We start from the raw sequence: 15626 nt of genomic DNA, 5'->3' as shown, positions 1-15626 counted from the left end.
ACAACACCACGACAAGACTTGGCTAGTAATGTGGTTGAATTATCAAAAGCAATTTGCGTTGGAAATGCCTATAATTCAAGTGTAAAATAAGCTCAAAGGTCTTGTGAAGTGTGTGTGAGATTCTCAGCCGCAGGACACAGGAACAATGGTTTAACCTTAATAGGCTTAGCTCCATTCCTTTACCGAGCCACAACAGATATCTTCAGGCGCATAATTGGACAACAGGGTATCAGAGTCAGTTGCGGAGAGCATTCAACAATCGATGCCATTTACAGAGTTGTATTTGCTGCGCCTTTTGCGTTTTCTTGCCTGCTGCTGCTCGACTCCAGCATGCGTCTCGAGGGTTTCTCATCATAACGGCCTGCTCAAAATTCTCCTCTCAATCCAATTCCTCCTTAATCTTCAACCAGCATCGCAGAGGCCATGGTCGCTTCTCCTGACTCCCAGGGATACGCAGCAATGCAGAGCCAACTGCCCTGTCAGAAATCCAGAACTCGTGCGAGAGGGTTCAAGATGAAAGCACATTTGAACGCTACTTCAAGAAATCAAATTAAACATACAAACAGATTCTACAACTAAATCCAACAAATCATGCAGTCTACAAAAATTCAAGTACAAAAATATCAAGAGCAAATGGAAAGAGGCATCAAACACCTCTACGATGGAAGAAAGAGACAATCAGGAACCACCCCTCAAACTGTGTAGCAAACACAGCAGCATTAAAATCAAACAAAAAGTCAACCGATCAACAGCTTCCAAACCACCATCCGTCTTCAACCCATCCTCTCACTGAACTTGAACCGGAACTGCCGATGCACCGCTGTAGTGGAGCTGCTACTACCAGCGACCCCCGCACCGCCTTCATTACCACTACCCTGCGCCATCATGGTGGTCGTACTCGTCGAAACGACAGGAACAGCCGTGGTCATGGCTCTCGTTCCCTTACTACTACCGCTCTGGAACCGCACCTGGAAGGTCCCACCGCGGCTGCGAATCCCCTGCGAAAGCGGCGAAGGGGAGGAGAGACGAGGCGAAGGAACGGCGGCGATGGTCGGCGGCGGCGAGACCATACCAGGGGAAGTCGTAGCATGGATCGACTGCTGGCGGCCACCACGACGGGGATGCAGCGAGCGGGCAGGCGGCTCGACGAGGGTCGGAGCGAAGCGGTGCGGTGCGCGGAGGCGGAGGCCGCGGCGGATCAGGGCGGCGGGCGACGGTCCGTCGTCGGCGGCCCTGAAGCTTGTTTCTTCAGCCGCAGGGGCTGCAGCTGTCACGACGACGTGGGCGTTCGTGCCGCCGAAGCCGAAGGAGCTGATGCCTGCTGCGAGGGTTGCATTCTCACGCGAACGAACAGGCGCAAGGGGCTGCGGCCGCGTGGGGAGCACGAAGTCAAATCCATCACCAACAACAGCCGGGTTAAGGCGGCGGAAGTTGACATTGGGCGGCGCGACGCCGTGGTTGAGCGCCATGACGGCCTTGATGAAGCTGGCGATGCCTGCCGCGCCCTCCAGGTGGCCGATCTGGCCCTTGAGCGCGCCGAGAACGAGCGGTTGCTGCCGTGGCGAAGACGACGATGACGACGACGACGACCCGAAGACGCTCTTGAGCGCGTTGAACTCGATCGGGTCGCCCAGACTCGTGCCCGTGCCGTGCGTCTCGACGTACGCGACATCACCAGGCTCCAGGCACGCGTCCGCCAGCGCCTCGCGGATGACATCGACCTGCGAGGGCCCGCTCGGCGCCGTCAAGCTGGCCGAACGACCATCCGAATTGACCGCGGAGCCCCTCAGCACCGCGAGGGGCGGCACATCAGCAACGGCAGCAGCAGCATCGCTTGCCCTGACGAGCACGACGGCGCCGCAGCCCTCGCCGCGGCCGTAGCCGTCGGCAGCGGCGTCGAAGGGCTTGGAGCGGTTATCCGACGGCGAGACCATCTTCGAGCGGGAGACCTGCTCGAAAGATGACGGGTGCAGGTGGACCTGCACGCCGCAAACCACCGCCGCCTCGCACTCGCCACGCCGGATGGCCGCGCGCGCGAGGTGCAGCGCGACGAGGCTGGACGAGCAGGCTGTGTCGACGACGAGACTGGGCCCGCGCAGGCCGAAGCAGTACGACACGCGGTTCGCCAGCAGCGACGACGCGGAGCCGGCGCCCGTCAGCGCGTTGCGGAAGCCCAGCGCCTTGCTCCACTCGCTAGGGCCCGCACCCACGAAGACGCCGACTTGCTTCCCCTCGAGGCCATCGCGGGTGAAGCCTGCGCGGTGCAGGGCTTGCCAGCAAGTGCGTAGGACGAGCCGCTGGGCCGGGTCGGTGGCTTCGCTCTCGCGCCGAGACATGCCGAAGAAGGCGTGGTCGAAGCTGAAGACTTGGTCGTACGATAGCATGGCTGCTTCTCTGATCGTCACGGCCGCTTCTTCTTCGCCTTCGGTCTGCTGCAGCAGATGCTTGTTGTACCCCTCGAGGTCGAGTCGGTCCGGGCTGATAGGGGCGACCATGTCTTTGCCCGACATGAGAACGTCCCAGAAGGCCTCGATGCCGTTGGCGCCGGGAAAGACGCAGTCCATGCCGGTGACGACGATATCGTCGTCATCTTGGGCAGAAGTTGCAGCACCAGAAATAGCAGCAGCTGTGGTCCTGTTGATTGACTTGGGTGCTTCTTGAAGAGACCGGGTCACGACAGCTGTCTCCTTATGCAGGAAGGACACCAATTTGTTAAGGTTTGGGTAGTCGAACGCGATTGACGTGGGTAGAGTGCAGCCCAGGCGGTCTTCAAGCACGTGGCGGAAAGAGACGGAAGTTAGCGAGTCAAGCCCGGCATCAAAGAACGGCGTGGAATCGCTCTCGAGACTGTGACCCGTCACCTCCTCGAATGCAGAGCGAATGAGCACGGGCACCGGGCCAGACCCATCGACGGGGCTCTCTGTTACTTTGGCGCCAGCTGCTTCTTTTCCTTTGGTGTCCGGGAACGGGCCGTTCGGCGACGGCTGGGCCGCTGTCCTTTTGACCCCCTGACGAGATAGCCATACTGCAGCACGGCGGTTATCGATGAGACTGACGACGCCTGATGCGCTCTGGGCGACCTGTACGATAGCACGCTTGAAGTCTTGCAGCGGCATCATTCCTTCTTGCTCAGCGCCGCTGGACAGCGTCCGAGCCGCAAAGCCGACAGATGCCACGGCATCGATTTGGAGAGAGACGTAGCGCGTTGTTGATTGGTAGCGGCTCTGCTGTTGCTCCTCATCCAGAAGTACAGCGTCCATGGCCGCGTTTGCCGCTGCGTATTCAGCTTGATGCCGCAGCCCGAGCAGCGCCGACGTAGATGAGAAGCCGACGACGACTTCGACGCTGGTGTTGCGTAGAGCTGTTAGTAGTGTTCTCAAGCCGTCGACTTTGACGGCACGGTGACGCTCGAAAGAGGCGCTGTTGAATCCCTTGGTCGTCACACCCTCCTTTTCCCCGGAAAGCTGGCCGGCGGCGTGGAAAACGCCGGTAATTGAGCCCCAGCGCGACTGGAGTTGGCGCACCACATCGGTGACTTGTCGTTCGTCAGTCACATCTGCTTGGTGGACCGATAGCCTGCTCGGCTCGTTGAATAGGAGTCTCGAAAGACGCTCGTTCGAACCCTTGGTCGCCCTTCCGGAGCGGGAGAGCAGCGCCACGTGCGCCGCGCTTGCCTCGAGGAGTGCTTCAGCGGTAGCGAGACCGAGACCCCCAGTGCCGCCGGTGATGACAAAGGTACCGCGCATCAAGTTGGGAGTTGTGCGTCCCTGCTGCTGGAATTTTGACGTGGGAGTAGCAGGAAGCAGGCATGGGAGGTGGAGACGGCCGCCGTGCGCGATGTGGACTTCTGGGCCGAGTTCTATAGGCACTCGAGGCACCAAATCTTCAACGTGGCCTTCACCGGTAACGATGCCGATGCTGCAGCGTGGGTGTTCTAGGCGGAACGTCTGAACGAGAGCCCGGAGTGCGGGCATCAGGTGGTTTTCTCGGCTGCAGAGGATCCAAAGGTGGCGGTTGCTTGCCTTGATTGCCCACTTTTCGAGGATATCTGCAGTGGCGGAAAGGTCTGTAGCGGGGAAAACTGCGACATCATCTGCGGCCATGCGGTCGGTCTGCAGCTGGTCGATGGATATGGAATTGACGCTGCCGAAACCGCCAGACCGATTTTGGGATCCATCGACGCGCCAGGCACGATCGCTTGGGGAATGAGAAAGCTCATAGAGGTCCAAGACGGGGCGGAGGTCCAGCTTCGTAAGGCTGATTGCGGCACGATCCGCGGATGCCAGGGCGACACGAAGGCCGCAGACATGCAGGCCGCTCTTGCTCTCTTCGGCAATAGCCAGGATGTCTAAGCATAGCTCTCCATCGCCGGAAGAACGGACGGCGATATCGACCGTGAATTTTGACGAGCCGGGTACAGCTACAAGGGAGCCAAAACCGACGACAAGGGGGTTACGATGCTCTGAGCCTTGAAGAGAGACGACAACGTCACAAGCGGCCTGGATAATGTTTGCATGGCTCGGGCAGATGTAGAGCTGGTCCTTGGGCCTGGTAAATGTGAAGCGAACGCGGCGCACGCTCCGGTCATGATGCACGCCACTGACGCCCGGAGGGTAGAAGGCGGGGCCGAGGTGGGAATTTGTCAGCACATCATCGCCGGGCTGCACATCTAGCTGGTTCGGAACAGCTGCTGCTACAGGAGCCACGCTCGCCGTTGCTAAGATGGCCGACAGCGAGCCAAACGTGCATCGCACGCCAAGCAAGCCGCTAGTGATGGTGTGAGCCTGAAGGCCGCTCTGGGAGTCTGAAGTGATTTCGTAAGGGGCTCTCAGAACGCCAGATTGGAGGGCGAGTGCGCTCTTGTTGACCCCTTGCGGCTGCATGACGGCGGACATAAGCTCGAGGCTGAGAAGCAGGGCCTGCGGACGGCTGGCGCCGCAGAATTTCTCCGCTAAGAAAGCGGTGGAGAGACCGTGGCGGAAAGATGCTGAGAATGCAGAATTCTGCACGGATGAGCCATTGTCCGGGTACACTTGTCCAGATTTGAATGTTACATCTTGCGTCAGCTCAATTCCTGCAGCGGAGTGCACCGATGTTAACGGGAACCAGACGCGGTTCAGCTTGGGCTCCGGCAGTGCCATACTCCTGACTGACTGCAGTGATACTGCATCAGGCCGTCGGAGGACAGCATGGCAATTGACACCCGAGAAGCCGAATGAGGATACACCGGCGATGGGATTAGAGCCATCCAGCTGCGTCCATGCCTTCGGAAGCTCTAGACGCGAGCCTTCCAGCTGAAGATGCTCATTGGTGCGGTTTATGTGCGAGAGAGGCGGCACTTTGCCGTGCTTCAGAACCAGAACAGCCTTGAGCAAGCCCACTAGGCCGGCAGCGCTCTCCGTATGTCCAACTGTGGCCTTGGCCGCGCCGACGAACAAGGGCTGCTGCGGGAGAGAAGACGGACTGTCGAAGACATTCTGAAGCGCGCTGATCTCGATGGGATCGCCGAGCTTGGTGCCAGTGCCATGGCATTCCACGTATCCCACCTGAGCAGGGTCGACGGCAGCGTCAGCGAGGGCGGCGCGAATGACGGACTCCTGAGCGGATGGGCTGGGGGAGGTGAGGTTGGCGGCGGTCCGGCCATTGTGGTTGATAGCTATGCCGTTGACCACAGCGTGTACTTCGCCGGTAGCATCTTCCAGGCGCTGCAACACGATGGCCACAGCACCCTCGCCACGCACGAAACCGTCCGCCTGGTTGTCGAAAGGAGCGCAGACACCCCGGCGTGAGAGCATGCCGGCGGCGCATTCGGCTACGTAGGTGCGGGTTGAGGAGATGACGTTGACGCTGGCTACCAGAGCACGGTCGATCTTGCGTTGACGCAATGCTTCGGCGGCCATTTCCAGTGCCACAAGACTTGAAGAGCACGCTGTGTCGATGGTGAGCGAAGGACCCTGTAGGCCGAAGACGTTTGAGAGACGGCTTGACAGGAGCGACGGAGCGGCGGCTGCGGCGCCATGGGCCTCGCCAGCATGTTGTGACGACTTGAACGCAGCGTCGAAGTTCATTGCGCCGACGTAGACGCCGATACGGGAGCCAGTAAGTGTTTCCCGGTTCAACCCAGCGTCAGCAAAGGCGCGCAGGGACACCTCCAAAAGCACGCGCTGCTGAGGATCCATGGCTGCGGCCTCGAAGGCGGGCAGACCGAAAGCGGTGTGATCGAACATGTCAGCATCTCGGACGAAGGCACCAGTGTCTGTATACGCTGCTGCGCGACTCTTGCCGGAGGGATCGAGTACGGAGGTCATATCACAGCGGTCGGCTGGCACGCGGCCGAATGCGGTCGAGGGGTGCTTGGAGAGGAGGTCCCAGAATTCTTGTGGCGAATCAGCCTGCGGTAGACGGCATGCGAGACCGACGACGGCCAACTCGCGTTGCGGACGATCAGGTGATACAGCGGTCGTAATTTCCGAGCGTTCTGGTGCTGGCTTCACCGGGACCTGCTGTTGAGGCAGCGGAGTTTGTCTTGTGGCGGCTGCTGGAGCGTACTTTGCGAGAAACTCCAGCAGAGCTGCCTTGGTAGGATGCTCGAACAGCAGCGTGGCCGGCGCGCGGAGCCCTGGGATCTTCTTCTGCAGCTTGTTGCGGAAATCGATGGCACCCAGCGAGTCAACGCCAGCGTCGACGAGCGATTCGGTCGGCTCTACGCTGCGCCCCAACACATCCTCGACCGTCTCGTCCAAAATTTGCGTCAGAGCGGGAGCAGCGGCTGCGGGCTGTGCGGACGGTACGGGACGGGACTCGACAGGTTTGTCGGCATTGACAGTGAGGGCCGGACCTTGACGGGTGGCAGAAGCCTCAGGGGTAGCACCAGCGGGTGGTAGGTATCGAGCGGGCTTGAAGGCGGCGAAGCGCTCTGAGGCAAACTTGCAGTCGGTCTTCCAGAGGTTGTGCCACAAGAACGGCACGAAGGTAACGACGGGGCGCTGGAAGGCGACGGTGAAGAGCTTCCGGATGAGGGCCTCGGCCGTGTCTTTGGGGATGGCGGCGTGGACGCTCGAAGACCGTTTCTCAGCATCAGCAGCGCCGCGGCGGGCCGCGTCGCCCACACCGGATACGGCGCCCCATTGCACCGCTAGAGAGGTGAAGGAGGGGCGGGAGCCGCTGTGTGCTGCTGCCCATTGCCATTCCGCAGCGCAATCGAGAAGGGTGTTGGCCGCTGTGTGGTTGCTCTGGCCCGGAGCGCCGAGAAGCGACGCCACTGAGCTGTAGCTCACAAAGAAGTCTAGATGCGGGAGTTGAGCCTGGAGGAGACGGGCTGCGGCTGCCTTGGTCTTGAGCACCGCGCGGTACGATGCGGCCGTCTGCGCGGTGAATGTGCCGTCCTGCAAGATTCCCGCGCTGTGCACGACACCACGGATGGGCGGCAGGCCCAAGGAGCGGATGTGGCTGAACAGGGCTGCCACATTGCCCTCGTCGCTAACGTCGTAGCCGAACACCTCTATCCGGACGGATGAACGCGCGCAGAGTACATTCAATGTGTCCCAATCGTCCTTGGAGCCGGCGGCAGGCTTGCCGCTGCGCGAGACGAGGATGATATTCCGTGCCCCCTGTTCAACCATGGTTTTTGCTGTGAGAAGACCGAGGCCACCCAGGCCACCGGTGATGAGGTACGTCGCATCTGACCTGTGGATTTCCAGCCTCTGTCTTGTCGAAGGAGGAGCTGCGGCGTCTCTGGCAGCCACCAAAATTGCCTGGTTGGCGAAGATGCTTTCCTGGGGAGAGTGGGCCAGAGGCTGTAGACGAGCGTTGCGGAACACATCGAACCAACTTGCCGCAGAGAGTAGCGGGCCGTCACGTCTGTAGCGGTCCTCATGAGCGTTCCATCCAGTGGTCAGGCCAAACGTGCAGTCAGCGAAAGGCATCACGCGTGTCAGTTCCGATACGATCAGTCGCCCGCCCGGAAGCATGAGCTCCCGCACGTTGGCCATGACGGCGTCAAGGTCAGCCGTAGCATGGAGGACGTTGGTGGCGAGCACGATGTCGAAAGTCTCGGGAGCGAAGCCCTGTGGCTCGCACGGCCGTTCAACGTCCAGCATGCGGTACTCGATGAAAGGATAGCGGCTGAAATTCTTACGCGCACGGGCGAGCAGGCTGCTCGAGAGGTCGGTGAAGCAGTAGCGCACACGCACACCCAGGTCGCGCAGCGCAGGCAGCACGAAACTTGCAGTGCCGCCTGTGCCGGCGCCAATCTCGAGCACCTGAACCGTGTAGTCGGCTGGAAGTGCCGACGTCTGTATCGCATCGATGACGGCCGCGACGACTAATTTGTTGAAGTGGCGTGCGAGGAAGGTGCTCTTGTACAACTCGCCTGCCGCGTCCTGGTTCTGGTCGGCGAAAAGGAGGGTTAATGGGTCCACGCGTCCTGTAAACACTTCGTTCAACTGCTTGGCTGTGGACTCGAGCAGCACCAACTGCGGGCCTAGAAGGCTCTTGTTGCCAGTCGCATCAGGATATTCGGTGCGGAGTCGTGCCAGCCTCTCTAGCAATGCTGAAAATGCCTCGCGTGGAGGGCTGGTGCGGTATCGTTGCCATGTGCGCAGCAGGTGCGGCGTAACTTCCCATCTCTGTGTTTGCCAGGCGGCATGAGCCATCAATTGCGAGCAGACGTCTTGAAGCTCGGCATCAGCGCACGAAAAGCGCTCTACCATGGCACGGTTTTCCTCTTCAAATGTGGTCGTGCTGCTGGCTAGCAGTCGCGTTACCTCTGCAGCCGTCTGAAGGCGAAGAGATGATCGTCCGTCCTCAAAGCCGCTTCGGCTGTCGCAGGAAACAGGCGCCATAACCGTGACAGGAACAGATCTTGTGCTTCCTCGAAGGCCAATTTGAATGAAGCCGCCATTGCTGCTATCGCCCCTGACGGCAGCGGCGATCTCGTCCACGATCAGCGATGGCGCAGTCACATCTTCATCCTGAACATCAAGAGCCATAACAGTAATCGGAAGGTGGTACTGCTCGACCTTGAACGCCTTGGCCATTCCCACCAATGCTGCGCCCTTGACTGTTCTGACCGCAGGACCGGGGTTGAGGGCACCCGAAGTGATGTGCACGAGGCGATCCGGAAGATGCTCACTGTTGCAAAGAGAGGCATAGTATGCCAAAGTCGATGTCGCGAGGTCCTCCTCCCAGTCGGTGTCAATGCCGCTCAGCCGAGGCCTGCTTTCATCAAACGCCCGGCAGTCGACGACCACCGTACGGACATTGCTGGTGTTTGTTCTGTGGCTTGTTGCTTGGTGAGGAGTGAGCGTCTCCAATTCGACCACTTGCGTGGAGTATCCGAGTGTATCAATGAGGCGTCGTTTGATGGGGTTAAACCTGTCGCCAACCACCACGTATGACACCTGTTGTACACTCTGCGCGGAGATCGGAGCATCGCGTCGCACTTCCTCGTGTGCGTAGGCTTGCTGGTAGAAGAGAGGCGTGCCAGCTTCTTTAAACGGTGCCAATGCCGCCCCCGACGAAGGCGCTGGGCGGCTCTGCAGCCCACTCACCATCATTAACAGCTCGTCGTCGTTCTCGGAATATACGGCGAGATCGATGCGCAAGAACCTGTCGTCAGTCGCGTTATCCGTCCTCGTCGCCACGACGTTGACGCAGGAAGGCAGCGGCCGCAGGAACTCGATGCGCTCGACGTTGAACGGCATGCGCGCCGGAGTCGACGCTAGAGTGTCGAGGAAGAGACCGGCGGAGGTCTGCAAGATGCCGTCGAGCAGGCATGGGTGGGCGAACATGCCGTGTCCAACCAGCGCTAAAGAGTGGCGAGCGTGCGCTTGTGAGCGGGATCCGGAGATGCTTCGAAGTGTCCGGAAGTGCGGGCCGTACTGCAGCCCCTTGAGCTCAAAGTGCCTATACACTTCTGCGGCCACCTGATTCCCGTCGTCGGGTGAGGTGCGGATGTTCACGCCTGCGCCGACACTGCCTGGGCGAGGGCCGCTGTTGTTGTCCAAGACGACATACTGTGCCTCTACATTAGGCGATAGTGTTTCGGGGCTGCCTTGGCCAAACGCAATGCTGATAGTCCGATCCGAGGGGCAGACAGTGCAGAAGAGCGACGGAAGGATCTTTCCTGAGTCGTCTCCCTGCATGTCATCTGCGGATAGGACACAGGGGGCAGAGAACGTCACATCTTCAAGCACGATACAGCCAGCAGAGGAGCTGTGTACTTGTCGAGCAGCACTTGCGGCTAGCTCCATATGAAGTGCTCCAGGGATGACAACGCGTCCGTGGACGACGTGCTGCTTCAGGAGAGACGCGAGTGAATGACGAATAGAAACGGTGAAGGTGGCCCGGCCGTCGGAGTGATCTTTTCGGTTTTTGAGGAACGGATGCTGTGTCTTACGGTATGGAAATCGTTCAGCCCGCTTGGCGATAGCCGGGCGTATAATGGGAGCGGTAGACGGCTGCGTGATGGCAACGGCAGGTGGGAGTTGTGCATTCACGACCCCACGCACCTTGGCAATTGCCTCACTCCAAGCACCATGGTCGTCTTTGGGCGGGTCCTGAGTGGCAGTGATGGTCAGCGGCGCTGTAATGCATTGCCTCACGAGCTTGGCAAGGACGGCTCTGGGGCCGATCTCAACGAAGCAGCGGCCGCCTAGGTGGTGGGCCTCTTGAACCGCGTCGTGGAAGCGCACCGGATCGACAATGTGCGAGAGCCAGTGCGACGGATTCTCCAGCTCCACGCCGGCGAGCCTGCCTGTCACGCAGCTGACCAGCTGGATGCCTCCCGGCTGCGGTGCCCGGATCTTGATGTTGGCCAGAGCTTCTTCGAAGCCTCGCAGCGCGGGACGCATGAGCGGCGAGTGGAAAGCGTGAGAGACTTTAAGCGGCCGCGCAACGCAGCCGATGGACCGGCTGACCTCGTCAACCTCGTGCTTAGCGCCCGATACTACTGTCATTCGCGGACTGTTGATGGCGGCGATGGAGCACTGGGAAAGCTGTAGTCTCCGGATTGTAGCAGCTACTTCCTCCGCGCTGGCCACGAGAGCAACCATACTGCCAACGTTGCGGGGAAGCGCACCAAGCAGCTTGCCACGGGTGGCAACAAGGCGCATCGCATTGCGTAGGCTGAGGCAGCCCGCCACATGTGCCGCGACGAACTCTCCCAGAGAGTGGCCCAGCACGACGGCCGGGCAGAAACCCTCACGTTGCAGCATGCGGAATAGTCCGAGCTCGACGGCGAAAAGGCACACCTGGCTGTACGACGTGTCTTCGATCAGCTGTACCGCCCGGGCCTCGTCACCCGCTGGAGGATAGAGGACGGATAACAGAGGCCTGTCGAGAAGATCGTCGGCAATGGCGGCACACTCATCGATGCAGTTGCGGAATGTGGAATCGCTGCGGTATAGAGAACTGGCCATGTTAACGGATTGGCTTCCCTGACCTGTGAACATGACAACGAGTCCAGGGCACGGCGCGATGTCCGTTGTAACGCTGACCTGCCCTATTTCACGTTTGATGTCTTCTTCCTGCGGCTTTCGTGTATGAGTTGCCTGACGTAGCACTGCGTGCACATTGGATCCTCCAAAGCCCCAGCTGGACACAGAGCCTACCAGCGGGCCGTTGGTTGCCGGTAGAGCAACTGTCTGGCTAGGGAAGACGACCGGGAAACCCTCAGCGTCGATGTGGGAATTGAGTTTTCGGAAATGAAGGTTCGCCGGCACTTGCGCATGCTGGAGGACGAGCGCTGCTTTGACGAGGCCCGCAATTCCAGCTGCGCCCTCAAGATGACCAACGTTCGTCTTCAGCGCTCCAATGTGTAGTGGGCGTTGTGGAGAGCGGCCAGAGGCCAGGGCTTCCTGGAAGGCATTGAACTCGAGCGGGTCCCCGACTTTGGTACCCGTGCCATGAGTTTCGAGAAAGTCAACTTCATAGCCCGCGATACCCGCCTCAGCAAGCGCTGCGTTGATAACGGCAGTCTGGGCAGGTCCGTTGGGCGCCAGCAAGCTTGCGGAGCGGCCGTCGTGGTTTGATGCGGATCCGATGAGCTCAGCGTATGCATCGCTCTTCGGACCGTGACCAGGCTTCTCAAGCACTATTGCGGCACAGCCCTCTCCTCTGGCAAAACCGTCGGCCTCGTCATCGAACGCCTTGCTCCTGCAGCTGGGGCTCAACATCGTTGCTTGGCATTCGCCGATGAATGTATCCGGGGATAGAATCAGGTTCACACCCAACACCAACGCGCGGTCGCAGACGCCACTGAGGATTGCTCGTCTGGCCATGTCAACAGCCTGGAGAGAGCTGGAGCAGGCGGAGTCGATGGCAACTGAGGGACCCTTGAGGCCAAACTCGAAGGAGATACGGTTGGCAATCATCGAGTTAGCCCCGCCGGCAACGTCAAAACCGCCGCCCAGAAAGCTCGGGTCCTTCTTAACTTTGTGCCAGTCGTTGGAGCAGACACCGGCAAAGACACCGGTGTTGCTGCCCCTTAGCTTTGTCCTGTCTTCATATCCAGCGTCCATGAAGGCTTCCAGAGCAACCTGGAGCGCGAGACGCTGCTGAGGGTCCATCTGGGAAACCTGCGAAGGAGACATGTTGAACGCGTGTCGATCAAAGAAGTCAATGTCATCAATGAAGGCGGCTTGGTCGACGTACGACTTGCCTTCTGTTCCCGGCACAGGATCGTAAAAATCGTCCATGTCGAAACGGTCGTGAGGAACAGGTACAATGCAGTCGACCTTGTGTATCAGGTTCTTCCAGAACTTGCCTGGATCAGTGGCCCTACCCGGAAGTCGGCACCCGATGCCTGCAATCTCCAAGGTGCTGTTCACAGGAGCAGCGGTAACTTGTCCAAAGGCTTGCGGGGAATCACGATGCACAAATGTCGGCTCCAGCGTGGACGGCACAATAGGTCTCACAGGTTGCTCTGATAGATGGCTAGAAACTGCCTGCGTCGTGGCTCTGTTCGACAGCTGAAAGCTGGCGCTAGGAGCAGCAACGGTCGTGGAGGTCCTTGCAAGATTGGCAGAAGACAAAATTGGCAAGAGGAAGTCTGCAATCTCCCTTGATGTCGGATGGTCGAAGACAAGTGTTGGCTTCAGGCGTTGAGTTATCCCGAACTCTTTCTGGAGGATATTGCGGAACTCGATTGCCGTCAAAGAGTCGAGTCCTGCAGCAACAAGGGGCTCGTCATCGTCGGGGATGCGGGATAGAAGACGGCTGGCCACCCGACGTACTACAAGCAGAATATCGTCAGTTCCCACTGAAGATACCGTCACTGCTGGTGCCGGCGCCGGCGCCGTTGATTCCGGCCTGTAAAAGGTGCTTGGACTGGGCGCCGCTTGTGACACACTCGGAACCGAACCGCTTCCAAATTTCGAACAGACCAACCGGGCAAGATCGGCCGCACTGGGGTGATCAAACACGGTGCTGGCGGGCAGCCTTGTGCCCGAAGGAAGCAGTTTTGCTTGGATGGAGTTGCGAAGGTCGATCGCTGACAACGAGTCAAGGCCAGCACCCACCAGCAGCTCGTCATCCGCAGGCTGGCGACCAATATACTTGGTAGCTAGCGAGCGGATGGTTGACAAGACCCTGTCGTAGTCTGCATGCTTGCTTGCGCTCGTTGATGGAGCAGTCTTCTGCTGGGATTCAAGGATGGGCTGTGGCCTTGGCACCGGCTCGGGTGTCCTGAAAATGGTCTCCTGGGTGCCATTCGCGGTGTTTGCATCTTCCGATGGAATAAGGCTACCGAATATGCGCTTGTTGCCCCTGTAGTCGCTGCTGATAGACGCCGGCCGGATCGGAGCGGCGAGCACGACGTCTAAATCGCCAAAGAGCACGGTAGAAAGCACCTCGGCGGCGTCGACGAGAGACAGGGGGTCATACAGCATCTTATTCCTGCGATCGGCACCCCTGCGAGCCGCATCGCCAACTTGAGAGACAGCTCCCCACATGATTGACGAAGCAGGCAGGCCGACGCGCCTGCGCCAGCGGACGAGGCCGTCCATGAACGAGTTCGCCGCGGCGTGGTTGGTCTGGCCCGCGGAGCCGAAGAAGGCGGAGGCGGAGGAGAAGACGACGAACATCTTGACTGGATGCTGCATGGAGAGGCGGTGTAGGTTGAGCAGCCCGCTGGCCTTGGTGCGCATCACCGTGCCGAAGGTGGCTGTTGACTGGTTGCCGATACTGGCATCCGATAGGTGACCGGCAGCGTGGATGATGCCTACCACGGGGACGCCAAACGAGTCGAAGATGCGTCTGAGCTGCACCTCGTCGCTCACGTCGCAGCGATGAATGCTGATTTGGCAGCGTGACCGTTGGAGAAGGGCCCAAAGTTCTGCCTCAGCCTCCCCTGGGACAGCTCCCGAGCGCGAGAGAAGAGCAATACTCCGGGCACCCTCCAGAATCAGGATATGAGCGGATAGAAGACCAAGTCCACCAGTACCACCAGTGATGACATACACTCCTTCATCGACTGCAGAGGAAGCACTGCGTGCGCGTTGACTGATTGCAGAAGGAATAGTAGAGCGGAAACGGTTCAAAGGATGAAGGGGTCTACGAGCAACCATGATTGTCTGCGCAGCTATCGTTTCATCACTCGACGTTACGGGTTCGAGGTTGGCGCGGCGGAAGGCGTCATTCCAGCGAGCCAAACTGATCAGGGGACCGCGGCCGCTGGAACGTCGGTCGTCGGTGGAGAGCCACCAGCCTTTGGTGAATCCGAAGGTAGCATCCGCCCACACCGAGGAATCGGTGAGCTCAGAGAGGACGAGGATGCCGTCCGGCTTCAGCAGCGCATGGATGTTTGCGAGGGTTACTGACAGATCGGCTGTGGCGTGTAGCACGTTAGCCGCCAAAATGAGGTCGTAGCTGCCCAAGATGAACCCTTGATGCTCAGGGTCGCGCTCGATATCCAGCAGTGCGGTATGGAAGCCCGGTATCGACGGTGCGAATTCTTGCTGCGCGCGGTTGAAGAAAGAAGTGGAGATATCGGTGAAGCAGAAAGAGCGGCAAAGAGACCCCAATACGTCACAAACACTGCGGGTTGTGCCACCAGTGCCGGCACCGATCTCAATGGCCTTGAGGCGACCCGTTTCCGCAGCGACAGATTTCAATGCCCCGGATATAACCTTGTTGAATAGAGCCGCAAGTGGTGATTCATCGTAGAGTCGCTTGGTTAGCTCTGGGTCAGAGAAAAGCACCGAGACGGGATCCGTGTCTCCTGTTAACATGGCCAGGTGCTCTCGACGAACATGCTCAAGGAAATCCACACGGGCACCAACACTACGGTACATCCGCTTCACATCTGCTGCTCCGTTGGCGACACCATATGAGGGCCGTTGGTGGCGATAAAGATCGTAGAGGGCTCGGAGATGCGGCGTTACTTGAGATGGCGTGGCAGCGGCCATACAATCCTGCAAATACGTTCTTGCAATTTGGTCCACAGCCTCAAGTCCTGCCAGTAATTCCGTCCTATCGAACTCGGTAGTGAAAAATTCGGCCATGGCGTCATCCATGCCGGTTCGGAGGAGGCGTTCGAGGTTCGGCACAGTCGACAAGACCGAGCCTCCAGCAGCGTTGGAAAGAGTGGCGTGCTCAAGAGACAGAACGACTTTACCCACGTGCTG

The 15626-nt window shown here is 59.4% G+C and overlaps 1 protein-coding gene across 1 annotated transcript in view; it reads right to left on the bottom strand.

Moving 5' to 3' along the window:
• Positions 1-773: 773 nt before the first annotated feature.
• The window catches only part of LTHEOB_5517 (Beta-ketoacyl synthase), a gene marked incomplete at both ends in the record, with an annotated part of 32565 nt that continues 17712 nt past the window's right edge, over positions 774-15626 (bottom strand). The window contains one exon of the mRNA XM_035514671.1: positions 774-15610. Within this exon, the coding sequence (XP_035373807.1) occupies positions 774-15610 (14837 nt within the window). The remainder of the gene's footprint in view (positions 15611-15626) is intronic.

This window comes from Lasiodiplodia theobromae (assembly GCF_012971845.1).
Source record: "Lasiodiplodia theobromae strain AM2As chromosome Unknown scaffold_15, whole genome shotgun sequence".
NCBI lineage: Eukaryota > Fungi > Ascomycota > Dothideomycetes > Botryosphaeriales > Botryosphaeriaceae > Lasiodiplodia > Lasiodiplodia theobromae.
Note: the sequence above shows the minus strand (reverse complement) of the source record. Positions and strands in the feature narration are given on the sequence as shown.